Here is a 15,821-nt window from a genome sequence, read left to right as displayed (position 1 = left end):
ACATATTATATATAAAGATATATATTATATTATAAGATATTAAATGTTATATATTATTTATTATATATTATATATTTTATATTTTGTTTTAAGTATATTATTATTATATATAAAGATTAGTTTTTTTTTTTTTTTAGAAAGACGAAGATCATGTAATATAATTTCGTTGACAGAATCAATGCAATTCATTTCCTTGACTATAATAATTTCTTAAAAACGATCATCACGTAAAAGCATATTACAAAGTTATTTTTTGTTTATTTTAATTTTCGGCGTAAAGAATTGACATCTACTTGATTATCAGAACCGAAAGAAAAAGGGATAACTCGTGATTTTATAATTAGGAAACGCTCATCTGTATGACGAACACACAATTATATATAAGAAGCAAAATATTTATCAAAATGTAGAGAAGATATATGTGTTGCAGCACAATATTTTTTTATAATTTATTAACTTATAAGGATTAAAATATATAAATTTCGATTTTGTCGTCCTCGTATTTTTTCTTCTGCAAATTCTGTTGCTCCGAGTGATTGCGATCCATTTATTTTGCTTTTCTTTCCAAGGCCTTGCCTTCGACCCAAACTTGAAGATAAAGTACACTTTCATACGCAATTGTCTAAAATCATTTTCGTCAAGTTTCCTCCCGCTCCCAATCCGCTTCTTCCGACTTACTCCTGTTGTCGGTCCTGTAAATTTCGTCTTCCTCTTCCTCTTCCTCTTCTTCTTCACCAGGCCAATTAAATTTCCCCGAATCTTCGTCGGTCTCAGATTTCGAGCTCTGTCTATAATCTCCATCACGGTGATCTCTATCTTTGCTGTATTCCGTCGAGATCGAATCCGTCTCGTCCGTGCCGGATTTCGAACTGGTTCTAGTATCCTCCGTATCGGTGCTCCTACCTCGCAGTATCACGGCAGCTTCCTCGTCAGCGAACGATTCGGCATCCTCAGACTGCTCGCCGCTGTGCTCGCCGCTGTGCTCGCGTTTGATCGACGTCTCCTTCGTCGTCTGTTTCGTCTCGGACGACTGTTCCTTGGGATTTTTTATAGCGTACGCCGAGGTGCCCTCTTCCTCCGATCGGGACTTTTGCACCTGCCAGGCCTTCTTGAAAGGATGTTCCCGCTCCTGCTGAACGAGCTTTGGCCTTTCCGGTAGAAAATACTCAGGATCCTCCTCGCTAGCCTGACTCTTCACGATAGACTCCCGCTTGAATAGTCCAGTCGACGTCGGCTTTAAAAGTTCATCTTCTTTCTTCACGACGTTCCATCCGGCGTTCGTCAATTCCTCCTGCGACAAATTCGACAGATCTTGTACGGATTCTCTTTTGCTTCCCTCAGTCAACACGAAATTATAGTTGTTAACGTCTTCCTCTTCTTCCAAGGACGTCTTCTGGCTACCACTAGTATACGACTGCCTTCTCGAAGTGTCCTGGCTACTCTCCTCTTCGCTTAAGCTTTCCTCTCGCGAAGGTGGACCTTTCTCACGATATTCCCTTCGTCGCATGTAAATACCTTCGTCCTCGGGCTCGCTTGGTTCCTGAGAGGATCCGAGCGGCGTCATTCGCGCTCCAACGCTGACAGTCCACGAGTCCATGTTATCCTCGCCGGAAAGGTCATCCCTCAGCAATGCTAGCTTGCCCTCCGCGGAGGATCTACGTTTCAAGGGTTCTGCATCGCTTTCGTTCCTCTCCTCGGACAGTGATTCGCGTTGCTGGGTGATCAGCTGTTCCATAAACTGTTTCCTTCGTATTCTCAGCTCGTGTTCCCAATCCTCTTCGTCGCTGGTTTTTGTTTCAAAACTTGGAACGCGTTCCGACTGCGTTCCTTCTCGAGTCGATGATTCTCCCTCGCTCTCGGAAGACAATATTCTTCTCGCGAGAGGTGCTTTCGTTTGTCGCGATATTGTTTCGTATTGTTCTTTCGCAGAGGAACCTTCCTTCCCGACAAATTCCCAAGAACGATCGTCCGGTTCCTTAGTCCTTCCTCTAGATTCGGGTCTTTCGAACTGTCGCGAATCGTCATCGCTCTCTCTTCGGCGTTGTCGCTCGTCTTCACTTTCGCTCTCTCTAGGTGTCAATTTCTTATTATCTTTGGTTCTCGATAGCGAACGCCTGTTGCGTTGAGCAGTCTCGTGTTCTCGCTGACTTCTTCGAAATTCGATAGCTTCTTTTTCGGAGTCATCCGTCGCGTATCTCTGACTATTTATGTCTCTCTTGCTACGCTCCGTGTAATCTTCCGTTTCTCTAGATAATTTTCTAGCAGGTATTTTATCTCTACTCGACACCTTCTCGGGATCGTGCGTTTCATTATCGATAAATGACATTTTTCTTCCGTTCACTTTCTTCAATATCGGTACGTCTACCGTTTCCTCCTCCGTCTCGTGTCCTTCGAGCACAGCCGGACCTCGAGCTATATCCTTCTGCCAGTCCCATCCGGTAGACGCGATCTCGTCATCCTCAAAAACATTTGCTTCGATCGTCGATTTCGCGGCTTCCGCCACCTCGATTAAGTTTTTATCTTCGCTTACACTCGTCTTTTCTTCCTGGGAAACTTCGAGCGTCGAAATGTCTGTGCTTTCCATTATGACGTTCTTTACTTCCTGCATCGGAAGATCAAAGAGTAACGTCAAAATGACTGACACAACTATTACTATCACTACTTCCAGAGGATCAATCTGCAAATGTAAGAATAATGTATTCATTCATTTTTATCGCACATCAAGCGACTCTAAATGTGACTGTCCGATTCTGAAATTAACATTTGAAATATTTCTATCATTTAAATTTGTGAACAGAATATAAAAGCTCTAATAAAGTATTAATAAAAGACGATAATCAGAGAGGCACGTTTAGAACTAAATACACGATGAAAAAATACAAGATGAATAAAGCGAAGGCCAGCAACTTTGCCAGCGCGACTTACTGCTCTGTGAGGTTGAAATTCCGAAGAAAATCTTGTGGTCCCAACATTGTAAAAAAATACCGCGAATTGTGTTAGGTACATGGCGTAAGATATCCTGCTGAAGATCACCAGCCAATAATTGGAGAGGAATCTGTTAATGACGCCTACGAAGCGAGTGATCATTCCGTCAATGTTCCATCACATTTAAATCACCGTCCACGTGTTTGTAATCAATCACTTATTACAACAGACCTCCGTGTTCCGTGAAGCAGGCAAATATTGACCAGCATAAAGCTATAGCCCACAACACCGGCCCGATTACTGCATAATGAGCAGCCTCTTCGACGTTGTACACGTAGTCTCGTCTGGCCTGACGCCAGGGTGAAAATAATGACCATGAACCCAAGAACGTTGCAATCGACCAACCCAAGATCACCAACACCTGCAAATTAGAACGTTGTCACGCGATCACGTACATAAAGCACTTCATAAAAGAATACTGCTACCTTGTGAATTTTGACGTTCTTCCCGGTATAATGTAACAATACACCGAGGCTAACACCAAAAACGTATGGCGTTGCTCTGTGCAGCGGCAACGCATAAGTGAAATTAGCGGTCTTATATAGGCGCCTTAATCTGCGATTAAAAATAATATATATTATATCGAAATAGCACGCAATATTCAAAATAATACTCACGACATTCCGTGAAAGATGACGAGAGAGAGATAATTGTTCGTTGTTGCAATGTAACGTAAAGTGGCGGACAACAGGACGAGGAAAGCTATCAAAAGAACGCCGATGAGCGGCTTATATAGTAAGAAGAACACCAGAATGGGCGCCAAGAGCGACAGCTGCATATCCAGGGCCAACTGATGCGTATGCGTAGCGCACTGCGAAAGATACGTTTCATCAAATGGATTTGATCCCACCGTCTATCTTCGTTTATCGTACGACTCACCATCTCCTCGAACGGAAAGAAATTTTGTACGTATAACAGATTCGTCCAGGCGTTCTGCTTGCAGAGCTCCGCGTTCGCCGTGATGATGCTGTTCCATTGTGGACCCGAACCCACATGTTCCATGACAAACGCATACCAGAACACCATCGCGAGCAATGCCGGTGAAAGTCTGCGAATATTGATAGTGTGAAATAATAGGAACGTTTTTCACACGAGCGACAAATTAATGTCTCTTTAGTTCGTAATGAAAATTACAACGTACCTGATAAATCTGGCGATGAAACGACAAAACCAGCGAATCTCGCCGCGATTCTTCAGCTCTCTTGCCATGTTGTACGCGGTCAGAAGGCCGCTTAGCAGTAAAAATGCATCCGTATAAACTAACGATACTCGCAAAATAGAGCTGGCCGGATTGTTGGCGAGCTGACGTTTAAACATTGATTAACATTAATTAATTGATGCCGGAAGATGATAATATAAAGATCTTACCTCGGTAAGAGAAGTACGGTTGCTAAACGGTATTCGGGCGATTGTTACAAGCTGATGTGCAACGTAAAGAGCGATCGTGGCCAGCGCTCTTATCCCGTGAATACAAGTAATATCCGCACCGCCCGTCGCTTCCTTCAATAAGGATTTAATCGTCCTCCGCAAGGAAAATGACATGATTATCCTCTCAGAATAATTTCCTGCGAAAGAGACACGTGGTATTATAATCGCGCTGCTGAGTCGAAATATTTTCGTAAACACGATTTTCGTAATTTGTCGAAACTACCTTTTCCTTGCGTTTCCACGAAATAATCTCTTACAGTTGCTACGATAACGAGACAAACGATCATTGCGTAAAAATACCTGAATGAAATAAAAAAAATAGCTACATAAATTTTGTTAATATACTACTTCTTTAAAATACTGTAAAAAGAAACGTACAGAACGCCGATCGTTTCTTTCGAATAAGTTTGAGACTTTTGTTTCACGTAACACATATTAGGATCGACGTCCACCGTAAATCTAATTCCAACAGTTTCATTGTAATCCTCTAAGGCACTTTCTAACGCACGTTCGGCGTCCTTAGCTGAACACGCCGCGGGTAGACACAGCGCCCAATTGACTGTAGTGAATTTCGGAATGAAATGACCTGGCTGCAACATTCAATGGATTGCTAAAAAGCAACTAATTTAAAGGAATAAATATTTTATATTGCTTAAATTAAATATCACATGTGATTGATTGTTTTAACAAGAGATGAAAAGAAATAGATTTTTAAAGCAAACTTCTAATTACAAAAATTTATAAAATAAATTCGTATCATTTTATTTATAAAGTTATTATTATACATATTAATATTATTTTATTTTTTTAATTTATTTGAGCGTTTTGCAAAAAATACAAGCAATGTATAATCTTTCAAAATTTATTCCGGTTATTTCAAGTTAAGAGCAAAAGTCTCTTACGTCGTGCATGCTTGCTCGTATGAAAGCGCGCCCTTGCATTAAATTGACCGGCAGCCTCATGTCTGGATGGGAAGCTTGCATGTCCACAGTAGCCAAGCAATATTTCCCTTGAATTTTTATCGGTCTCTCGTCTACTTTAACATATGCCAGCACACCCAAGCATTGATCGTAATCCCCGAGCTGATTCACGTTTCCTCGTAATAAGCCCGACGAAATCTTTGCGCTTGAATCTAGCACTGAAAGCAAGATAGCTCTTTTTCATACGATAAAAAAATAACAATTATCTATTTTCAATCAAGAACATTCAAGCCATACAACTAAAAAATAAATATAATTAGAATCTTTGACTAAAAAGTTTTGATAAAACACATGTTTTTCTCAAAAGAAAAAAAATTGCATTAAATTACTGAATACCTTCTGGTTAAAGTGATCATAATGACTTTGGCTCGTCAATGCGAAAATAGAATGAACAGTTATTTCTGTCAATCGACTCACTTTGCAGCGCCCACAACTTGTAACCTCTCAATTGTCGTAGGAATATCTTGCCGTGTTGCTGACACTCGAGATTTTCAACGTTCGTAAAATTTGGCACGAAGGTCGGCACACGCAGAATTGCATCATTCAATTCGGACAATATAACAGATGCGTCTGTACGTTCCCTCGTAGTTGTTGGCTTTGTTTCTCGCTCTAAAAGTATTAATTAATTACGAAAATATTTCCTGCAAAGTATCACATTTTGAAAATTTGAAACACATTCCCGCCTATATTATATATTGTACTTTCAGACTCGAAGAAATACGCTCTTAAAAACATATTTATACAATAATATATTTATGCTATCAATATATATTACTTTTAGAAAGAAAAAACTACGTGCATATAGAAAGAAGTTGTAAATTTTTTTAACTATTCAAATAGAAACAATCAAAAATTTCTATAAGCGGAAGGAAATTCAGCGAAGAATAAAAGGATTACACGGCTCTGTTGAATATTACTTTAGTTAGATTATTACTTAAGATACTACCACATTGGCGCTTATTCACCTGGAAACGTTAAACATCTTTAGACAAACTCGCGCTTTTCATATTGAACCATTTTCACATAATACTCACTCTCCACTTGCGAAACTTCCCTCGACGGCTTCGAAGTTACTTTTGCTGTTACTTTTTTGACATCCGCCTTCTCCAGTTGTTTCGCCTGCTCCTTGATCCTCGGTGCAGGTGTTGAAGTTTCCGGTTTCACGCGCGTCTTCGATCTTTCGTCTACTACTTTTGTTGCAGTTTTAGATACCTCGGCCTTAGGCTCGGAAGGAGCCTTAACTGATTCAACTTTTTTTGTAGTTTCAGATAATTTTTTCGCACCTTCAACTGATTTCTGCATAACCTCGATCGATCTCTTCGCGCTCTCGATAGGTTTCTTCGTACTTTCGATTGATTCAAATTTCTTCGTGCTTTCGGTTGTCTTTTTTACGCTTTCAACTGCCGGTTTCGTGACATTAGTCGATCTTTTATCTTCATGTTTTGACTTTTCCACATCGTGCTTGCTAAGTAAAATGTTAGTTTTGTCTTTATCGGCGAACCTTACTTTCTCCAACTTTTTAGATGATGGAACGCTTTCTCTTATATTATCTTTATGTCTAGCTTTATCTTTGTCGTCTTTATCCTCGTCACTTTGCAGAACCTGAATTTTATCTTGTTTTTTAAATGGTTCCCTGACTTTTTGCCGATCTGTCTTGACTATTGGTCTCTCTTTTTCTTCTTCATCATCATCATTATTGTCATCATCATCATCCTCATCATCATCATCATCTCCTTCTTCTTCTTCTTCTTCTTCTTCATCGTCGTCGTCGTCGTCGTCATCATCTTCATCGTCATCATCATCATCTTCATCATCATCTTCATCATCTTCTTTTTCAACAGCTTTATTTTTGCTATATTTTATCATTTTAGTTTTAACCTCTACATCATTATCGTCTTCATCATCTGCACTTTCATTATCACCATCTTCACTAATAATCGTTTTTTCCTTGTCCTTGCTTTCAACATCTTGATCCGATAGCTTGGACGCTCTTTCTTCCTCTTCATCATCCTCATCACTCCGATCTTCCTCCGATCCCTCATCCTCTTCAATTTCTTTCTTCGCTTCTACATCTTCATCGTCATCGGTCTCGACATTTTTTGTCCTGAAGTTTTTCGATATAAGTTTGATCGCATCCTTGTCTCTTGGACGTTCCGTGGTCCGGATCTTCTCTGTTCCAACGCCTAATGTTGACTCGGCAGGTGGTTTTCGGTCACCATCAGCAATTTGCGACGTCGTGCTCTCGTGCCATTTTCGAACCGAGTACACCGATTTCCCGGTTGCTGCCGTTTTGTCCGGGCAGACTCTGTCGTGCGCGGGAACACAGGCGACCGAGTGCGGCGTGACATCGCGTATTCGGAAGCCGTAGCAAGTAGCGTAGAGCAGCACGACAAGACCCAGAAGCGCGACGCACTTGCCCAGAAGGGCGATAGCCATGACAAGGCGACCTTCGCATGGAAATGGCGAAGATTGGACGCCGTGCGCGAGGCTCGACCTAAGACGACAACGACGACAATGTCAGTCGTCTGTTGACGTGCAGCAGCAAAAGCAACAACTTGCCTTTAAAGAGCCCGTTTAATGTCCCGTACTTGTCTCTTCTTTATCTTCCGTTCCACCGTTTTTCCTTTTGCGATCGCGGGAGAAGAATCAGCACGAATTGTCGATGGTCTCGTCGCGCTGATCGCCCTCCGACGTGGCGAGATCCCGGGCCACCACGTCCACAGCCGGCTGTGCCTTCGGGGAAATTAGAGCGCATGGCATTGGCCCAAGCAGCTAGGAGTTTTATTTAGCATCAAGTTTTCGAGGCAGTCGACCGTCGCCGTGGTGGCGACGGCAGCGGCAGAAGCAGCCTCTTCCACGTCGCAGCTGCGACTGCGTCAATTCTACCGGAGCCGGTTGATGTCTCATGTCTCTTATTATGCAAAATATGGGGAAACTTACTGCGTGGATCTTCACACGTAATTTTGCGTGTGTCTGCAATTCAATTTAGCGTTTTGTAGTAAGTTTTATGTCTCATAATTTTTGGAATTTAAAATTTAAAAGACAACACGTAATCGAAAGAGAATCTTGTACCACTTCAACCGTACTGCTTCAAATTTCAAAAAAATACTGCGGCAAGGCAAGTAGTAAATATCATCGAGGAACATTTTAAGTACGCAATAATTTCTCTAAATATATTTACAAATATTATCTGCGAGAAAGATACATACAATTTACAAACCTTGAGAAAAAATGTTTATTATGATAACAATTAATATAGTAAATTATTTACATTCTTCTGATATGAAGCTCCTCAGTATGTGTGACATATATATATACAATGATAAAATTTATAGCAAAACAGAATTTAATCGTCATATACGAACATGAAAAGATAAAAAGAGTTCGAATATCAAGAAAAAATCAAATCATATCAAAGCAAATTTATCAAAACTTTTATTGAAATGTTACGTTTAAAAAAATTTTATTTTTGATAAACTAAAAATTGACATATTTTATATAGGTATATACATATATTAAATAATCACATATAAAATTAATATAATAATTTGCACACATTTCAAAAACTTTAATGATAAATATTTGAAAAAATGATAAATTATTTTATTAATGTTGTTGGTCTTATTGTACGTTTTACTACTGTATTACTAACGACTGACACTTTATATTTACTGATTAAGAAGAAATGTGTCTTGTCCTCAATTTTTATTTTTTGAAAATAATAAAATGTGTCAATGCTGAAGTCGCTGAAAAACTTCAGATAATATATCGAGAGTAAGTATACACGAACTCACAATACTAGTTCTTCTGTTGAAAGATCTAAAACTATAATTAAATGTGTTCTCGTGAAAGGCTTTGCCTGCTTTCAGAGTTAGCAAAACTCTGTTTTTTCTTAACTTTTTGACTTTTTCAACTCTTTTTCTAATGTAAAAGTATTTTCATCCAATCTGTTCTGTTAGCTATATATGTATAACTAAACTTTTATCGGTGCATTAATTAATTTACTAAAATTTATTTTCTATGTCCATTTAGATCTATTTACTTTTTCTTCTATTTTTAAATTTTCATTTAAATATATTAGTAAATAGTTTAAATTTTTTAATCAATAAATAATTAAATTTTAATGCGACTTTCTTATAATAATGTAATTAATTGAACATAATTACACTTGATGATTATAATTATTTATTCCTCTTTAGATCTTAGTATATTGATAAACAAAATATGTTGATTCACGCATCATGAATTTACTGAAAAAAACGGACAACGGTGGTGAAATTACACACGAAGGTCATACACCGGTCTTCACAACCAACAAAACTTATTGATATGTATTTTAATTTATTACAAAAGTATCAGAAAAGTTTAAGGTATTTCACATATTATCTATCATACATTTTTTACGAACTCGCAAAATTGAATTAAATTTTATCTCTCTCGTACCAGACTTGACCACGTTTAGAAGTTGAATGGAACGATTATACTACCTAGTCAAGTGTCAATGCGCGAATGACAAAAACACTCTATATTTATAAAAGCACACTATGCCAAGAACAAATATCAAATACATAGTTCAAATATTTAACACATTAAAAATTAAGTCATGTCAAACATATTTTATTACATTTCTACTTTTTTAACTCCAAATTTATTGAGTATGTTTATATGTGCATCACAGCATTTTATTACGCGAATCTATATATTAAAATAAATATGTAGTGAGATACTTATTTGATAAATATAATCGATAAAAGTAGTAAAAGTAAATTAATTACGTCAACTGTAATTATGCAAGATACACGAAACGATTTCTTTTACCTGGATGAGTAGCCTAATGTCGGCGCATAAATGTGTGTGTGATAATAGCATGCTATTATCATTGACGACACCAAGGCAGAATATGTTACTAATTTGCCAAAATATTTTATGTACTATGACATATAAATACGCAAAATATTAAACTATAAGCATTTTAAAAATAGATATATTATTTATTAAACGATTGATATAGAATTATGCAAATTTTAATTATTATAGTTAATAATTAAAACATGCTCTTTAAAAATTGAAGGAGCGTGTTTAAAAATAAAGGAAAAAATTAATATAATAGCCCTCCGTTTAATAATAAAAAACGATGAAAAAACACGTGACATATACTCGACTGTAAAATTATGAAGAAATTAATTATCGCCACTAATAATTAAAAAATTCTTGAAAAGATAGCATGCTTAAAAATATAAAAAATGTTAATAAAATGATCTTCCATTCGATATTATATCATCCATCAAATTTAGATATAATTACGAAAAAAAATTATATGTATATATACATATATATATATATATATATATATATATATATAGTATATATGTATATACATATATTTACAAAATTCACCGCGTATTATTCAAACAGTGAAACACTTCCTGTTTCATAATTCGGTCTTCTTACTTCAACAGCCAGTAAGACAAATAATACAGTTATTCAGTTATCAGCAGCTGGTCATTTACCTATCTATAATAATTCTCACTTTCAATAACCGTAAATTATTATGTCAATTAAACTATAAAATTTTCTCTCGACAGTATAAAGTTTTAAGTTGAGAATTATGTTTATCAAAAAGAAAAATATAAAATATTTTATTATATAGAACTACAAAAAAAGTGATCAAAATGTTATAATACAAAATTTATTTGAAGTTTATTTATTGTATATTAAATTTATTTATTGTGTTTTAAATATATTTAATTATATTAATATATAAATATTACAATGACAGATTGTTTGTTTGTCCTCGCAATGATCTTTAAAACACGTAGACCGATTGAAATGAAAAAGGATTGATTCTTTATTAGCTTGAGAATATTATATGCTGCATAATATATTCTTCTGAAAAAAACTTTTTTGGAGGTGAATATGCATAAAAAAATTTTTTTTAGCTTTTAATGTCAATGTGTTCGAAATGTATTAAACCGTCAAAACTCGGCTGTGTAATATATTCTTCGGAGACATTTTTTGAGAGGTGAGTATGCATAAAAAAAATGTTTGTCAAAAAAGTCGAAAGTCAGTTTAATGTCAAAATAATAGCAAAAAGAATTTTCTCAGAAGAATATATATGTATAAAAATTTTTTTGAAGAAAAATATATATAAAATCCTTAAATTTCGACCTTTAAATACATTGCAAGCACATTGACATTAAAAGCTGAAAAAATGTTAACACAGTCTAACATTCCCAAAATGATAAAGAATCAATTCTTAAAGTTTTATTTTAATCGATGCAATCGTTTTTTATAGTTTTTTATCGATTTTTTATCAAGAATATTTTACAAAAATTTAATAAAACACACACAAATATGTATATATTTATTTATTTAAAACTCAACTAATTAATATTCCCGTATGTACATATATAAATTGTGATGTAGCCAATGTTGAATTAAAAATTTTGATCGCGATAAATTAAAAATACTTCTATTCTTGTAAACGGCGGTAGATCTTCAACCATATTCCAGATTTACTTTTCAACGTGTTACTCATCGGTTCAAATTGTAATGGAATAGCAGTCTTTCCACTTAGCTCCACTTTATAATTTGCAATAAGAGTAACAAGACCTACTTTTGTTTGGAGGTAAGCAAATTTCATTGCTGTTTACAAAAAAAATAAAATATTAAACGAAAAATATACACTAATAATAATTTTATATAATATAATATAAAGCAAATATATAATATAAAAAATAATTTCTTCTAGTAGTATTAATGTTTTGCAAACTGTAAGAGATATTAATGTACACCGAGCAAAATAACATTATTTAAAGGTTGTTCAATAATTAAATATTTAAATAAAGTACCAATACAGATGCGTGGTCCACTGCCGAAAGGTAGATATGTGCCATTATGATGAAGCTTCTTATTTTCACTAATAAATCGATCCGGATCGAATACATTTGGATTTTTATAATAAAGCGGATCATGATGGATTGCATAAATGGGCACGATAACTTTTGTGCCTTTTTCTAAAATAACATCAGAATCCGGAATTCTGTATGGTTCTTTGCAGATTCTTTGTGTCGCACCAATAGGTGGATACTTCCTAAGTGATTCTAAAAGTGTGACATCTCTTTAAAATTGTCGATATCTCTTCATTAATATAAACATAATTATATAATGATATATTATCGTGAAATATCAAATTATGTGTCCTATTCTATTTTTTTCTTAGCATCTCATATAATACATAAAAATTGCAACAATATTAAAAAACCACGTACTTAATTATTCTGAATTGAAATAAATAAGAAATTATTGATACGTAACTTCTATTTTATCTTTTAATATAGATTAGTGATTATTGATCTTCAGTGATAATTTTATACTGCTGTTACTGAAACAATTCAATTCTATCGCTGGAAATATATTGCGATTTGTGCGATACATTTCACAAACGTATTTACATTTTACTATTTAATCATCAAAATGTCCATACGAATGAAAACTTACCGCGAACGATGCAATCGAGATAATTCATTTCGGATATAGCATTGTAAGAGAAACAGCCGTGCTTCTTGTAGGTGATTTGTATTTCGTCGTATAATTTTTCTTGAATCTTAGGATTAGCTGCCAATTCATACATAGCAAAGCTCATAGTCGTTGCTGGGCTGTCGAAGCCAGCCACAAAAAATAGTGCAGCCTGAGCTGTGATTACCTTGTCATCGATAACTAAAACATGTGTCGAAACAATCGATCTTTATGCACTTTGCAAGAATTTCAAGAAATATATTTAAATGGATTATTTTTTATGTACATATATCTTCTCAAAGTTCAATTATTTTAAATTTAGACTTATACAAAAGTTATGTTTTTTCCGTAATAATGTTATTCTCGAAAAACGCGCCGATTGTAATATTATATTAATATTATACATAAATATTAAATTATATAAAAATATATAAATATTATATATAATTTAATTAGCTGTGCTTAAAATAAAAGTATTTTAGACAAAAAATGAAATATTTTTCTAATACCTATATCATTAGATCCAAATGCCATGTTTTGCGAATGTTTTGGCGTATCTTCTATTTTTGTTTCCTTATATTTTAAATCTATCAAAGTTTGCATAAAATCATTTCGCCTTGTATTATGCATTTCTCTGTGTGCAATTATTTCTTTCACTAACTTTGTGAAATAGGTAGTAACCTATATATATAAGATGCATTATTATCAATATAAATTATAAACAAACATCTTTCTCTTGCTGTTTATTTATAATAATAATAAATTGATACATTACATCTGGAGGTGTAAACCGAATTGATAACCATTTAAATACTTTTGGCATATAATCGCGTATATATCTCCTCATCGATATATCTAACGACGGATCTACGAGTTTCATACACATTTTTCGAAATTCGGAATCATCATTTTGTATCGTATTCATTTGGAGCCCGAATAAACTGGTTGTGGCGATTTCACTGGTGATTTTGGCAGCAAGATCTCGAAATTCGACAGGCTCTTCATTGGCTGCGTATTGCTCTAAAAATTGCTAAACCACACCATTCCATTAATTTTATGCAAGATCTATAACTTGACAAATAGTGAGGTACCTTAAACTGTTCTGACACTTTCGTGATTAATTCAAACATATGTCGAATTTTGCTGCTTGTGAAGACATGTGTAAGGTTCGTGCGCAATTTTTGCCACAGTTGTCCATTGATATTAATTAAATGTGCGCTAAGCGGATCAGTGTCTTCGTTTATCACAATACCACGGCCTAAATAGAACTATGAATAAATAATTGCAATCACCAAGTGTAATTGTATTAATTCGAATACAATTAACATGCTACAAAAGTCACATTAAAATTTTGTCATTTATTGCTTAAAAAAATTAAAACTATTTATTACTAAATTTGATTACAATTATAAGAATAGAAAAAAAGCATAAAAATGCATAAAATTTAACACAGAAATTTAATTTTGAAGAAACTAATTAGGACAACGACAAAATGTTAAATATACATAGGACAAATTGGATGAAAATACTTTTACATTTGGAAAAATATTTTAAGAGGACCAATTTTTGCAGTAACTTACTTTGAAAGCAGGCAAAGTCTTTCACAAGCACACGTTTAATTAGTTTTGGATCTCTCAGCAAAAGAATCGGTGTTGTGAGTTCATAAGTCCCGACGAACGGATATCCTTCGTACTGTTTATATAACATCTGAAGACTTTCAGCAATTGTAATTTTCAATCTTGATGCATTTCGACTATTTCCGAAAAACGAAAATTTAAGACAAGGCACGTTTCTTCTTAACCAGTAGGTATGAATTCTCGTCCAGTAGTAATAGTACAATAGTAAAACGCATGACGAGATCAGCAGCAATAATAAAACCATTGTTTATAATTAATGAATTATAATACCATAAAATGTTTAACATTAAAGTTTCTGAAAATATACAAATTATATGGATAATTACCTTAAAGTAGCACTACTTAATAAAGTTAAATAAAATTAAAATTTTATTTCATTTTTAAATTTAAATAAACACAATGCACCTATATACATATATATATATATATATATATATATATATATATTATATCGATTATCAAATAATTTATTACACGCTTATATTTGATTTATAAATGAACAAATATTTAAAAGGTTTCTGAATTTATAAATGAAAATGATTAAACATTTATATACTTTCATTATACTTACATTTTTATGTTTGTTATTTAAGCTTTGTATTATAAATATGTCAGTCTCTTTGAGAAATATTATTTTGATATTCGAAAGATGCGCGAACAACTGCAAACTATATTGAGAAATGCAGTATTATATACTTTTGTATAACAAATATATATATATTTTGTTTTTTTAAATCTCATATAAAGTTTAGTTTCTTTTAATCAAATAAGATGAAGATATTATTTTTTCTTTCTGTATTTATTTAATGTTGATATCTACAGCGTTATCAGCAGCTGGTCATTTACCCATCTATAATAATTCTCATTTTCAATAACCGTGAATTGTGATGTCAATTAAACGATAAAGTTTTAAATATTAGTACACCTTATCTCTCGATAGTATACAGTTTTAAGTTGAGAATTATGTTTATCAAAAAAAAAATACAAAATATTTTATTATATAGAACTACAAAAAAAGTGATTGAAATGTTATAATACAAAATTTATTAAAAGTTATTTATTATTTTTTAAATATATTTACTTATATTTATATATATAAATATTACAATGACAAATTGTTTGTTTGATCTCGCGATGATCTTTAAAAAAAGGAAAACCGATTGAAATGAAAAAGGATTGATTTTTTTATTATCTTTGGAATATTATATGTAGCATAATATATTCTTTTGAAAAAACTTTTTTGGAGGTAAATATGCATAAAAAATTTTTTTTA

General features: G+C 33.9%; 2 protein-coding genes across 2 annotated transcripts; both read right to left on the bottom strand.

The window, feature by feature from the left end:
• Positions 1–435: 435 nt before the first annotated feature.
• LOC114933095 (uncharacterized) lies at positions 436–8,157 on the bottom strand. Its single transcript, XM_029305553.2, has 13 exons — positions 6,428–8,157; positions 5,811–6,002; positions 5,316–5,551; positions 4,792–5,003; positions 4,637–4,713; positions 4,354–4,550; positions 4,127–4,287; positions 3,865–4,033; positions 3,603–3,796; positions 3,411–3,540; positions 3,157–3,346; positions 2,926–3,068; positions 436–2,677 (listed from the first exon to the last, which is right to left on the bottom strand). Exons 1-13 carry the CDS (start codon positions 7,827–7,829, stop codon positions 638–640), a joined length of 5,343 nt encoding a protein of 1,780 aa, XP_029161386.2. The 5' UTR covers positions 7,830–8,157; the 3' UTR covers positions 436–637.
• A 3,708-nt stretch (positions 8,158–11,865) lies between these two features.
• On the bottom strand, positions 11,866–14,792 carry LOC114933146 (putative cytochrome P450 6a13). The gene is made up of 7 exons (XM_029305627.2): positions 14,492–14,792; positions 14,003–14,169; positions 13,687–13,941; positions 13,421–13,592; positions 12,894–13,112; positions 12,245–12,496; positions 11,866–12,038 (listed from the first exon to the last, which is right to left on the bottom strand). Exons 1-7 carry the CDS (start codon positions 14,790–14,792, stop codon positions 11,866–11,868), a joined length of 1,539 nt encoding a protein of 512 aa, XP_029161460.1.
• Positions 14,793–15,821: the final 1,029 nt, after the last annotated feature.

Source organism: Nylanderia fulva, unplaced genomic scaffold (assembly GCF_048542155.1).
Source record: "Nylanderia fulva isolate GAGA-0341 unplaced genomic scaffold, ASM4854215v1 Scaffold29, whole genome shotgun sequence".
NCBI classification, from domain to species: domain Eukaryota; kingdom Metazoa; phylum Arthropoda; class Insecta; order Hymenoptera; family Formicidae; genus Nylanderia; species Nylanderia fulva.
This window is presented reverse-complemented; position numbering and strand designations above follow the sequence as displayed.

Bases quoted from the DNA above. Each gene is read 5' to 3' on its own strand.
- LOC114933095 (XM_029305553.2), bottom strand. From the start codon at position 7,829: ATGGCTATCGCCCTTCTGGGCAAGTGCGTCGCGCTTCTGGGTCTTGTC. The intron at 4,288-4,353 runs GTAAGATCTTTA...TTTAAACGTCAG, and splicing joins ACCGTACTTCTCTTACCGAG to CTCGCCAACAATCCGGCCAG. The intron at 4,034-4,126 runs GTACGTTGTAAT...CAATATTCGCAG, and splicing joins TTCATCGCCAGATTTATCAG to ACTTTCACCGGCATTGCTCG.
- LOC114933146 (XM_029305627.2), bottom strand. From the start codon at position 14,792: ATGGTTTTATTATTGCTGCTGATCTCGTCATGCGTTTTACTATTGTAC. The intron at 13,113-13,420 runs GTATTAGAAAAA...CACATGTTTTAG, and splicing joins ATTTGGATCTAATGATATAG to TTATCGATGACAAGGTAATC. The intron at 12,039-12,244 runs GTACTTTATTTA...TTTTGTAAACAG, and splicing joins TGGACCACGCATCTGTATTG to CAATGAAATTTGCTTACCTC.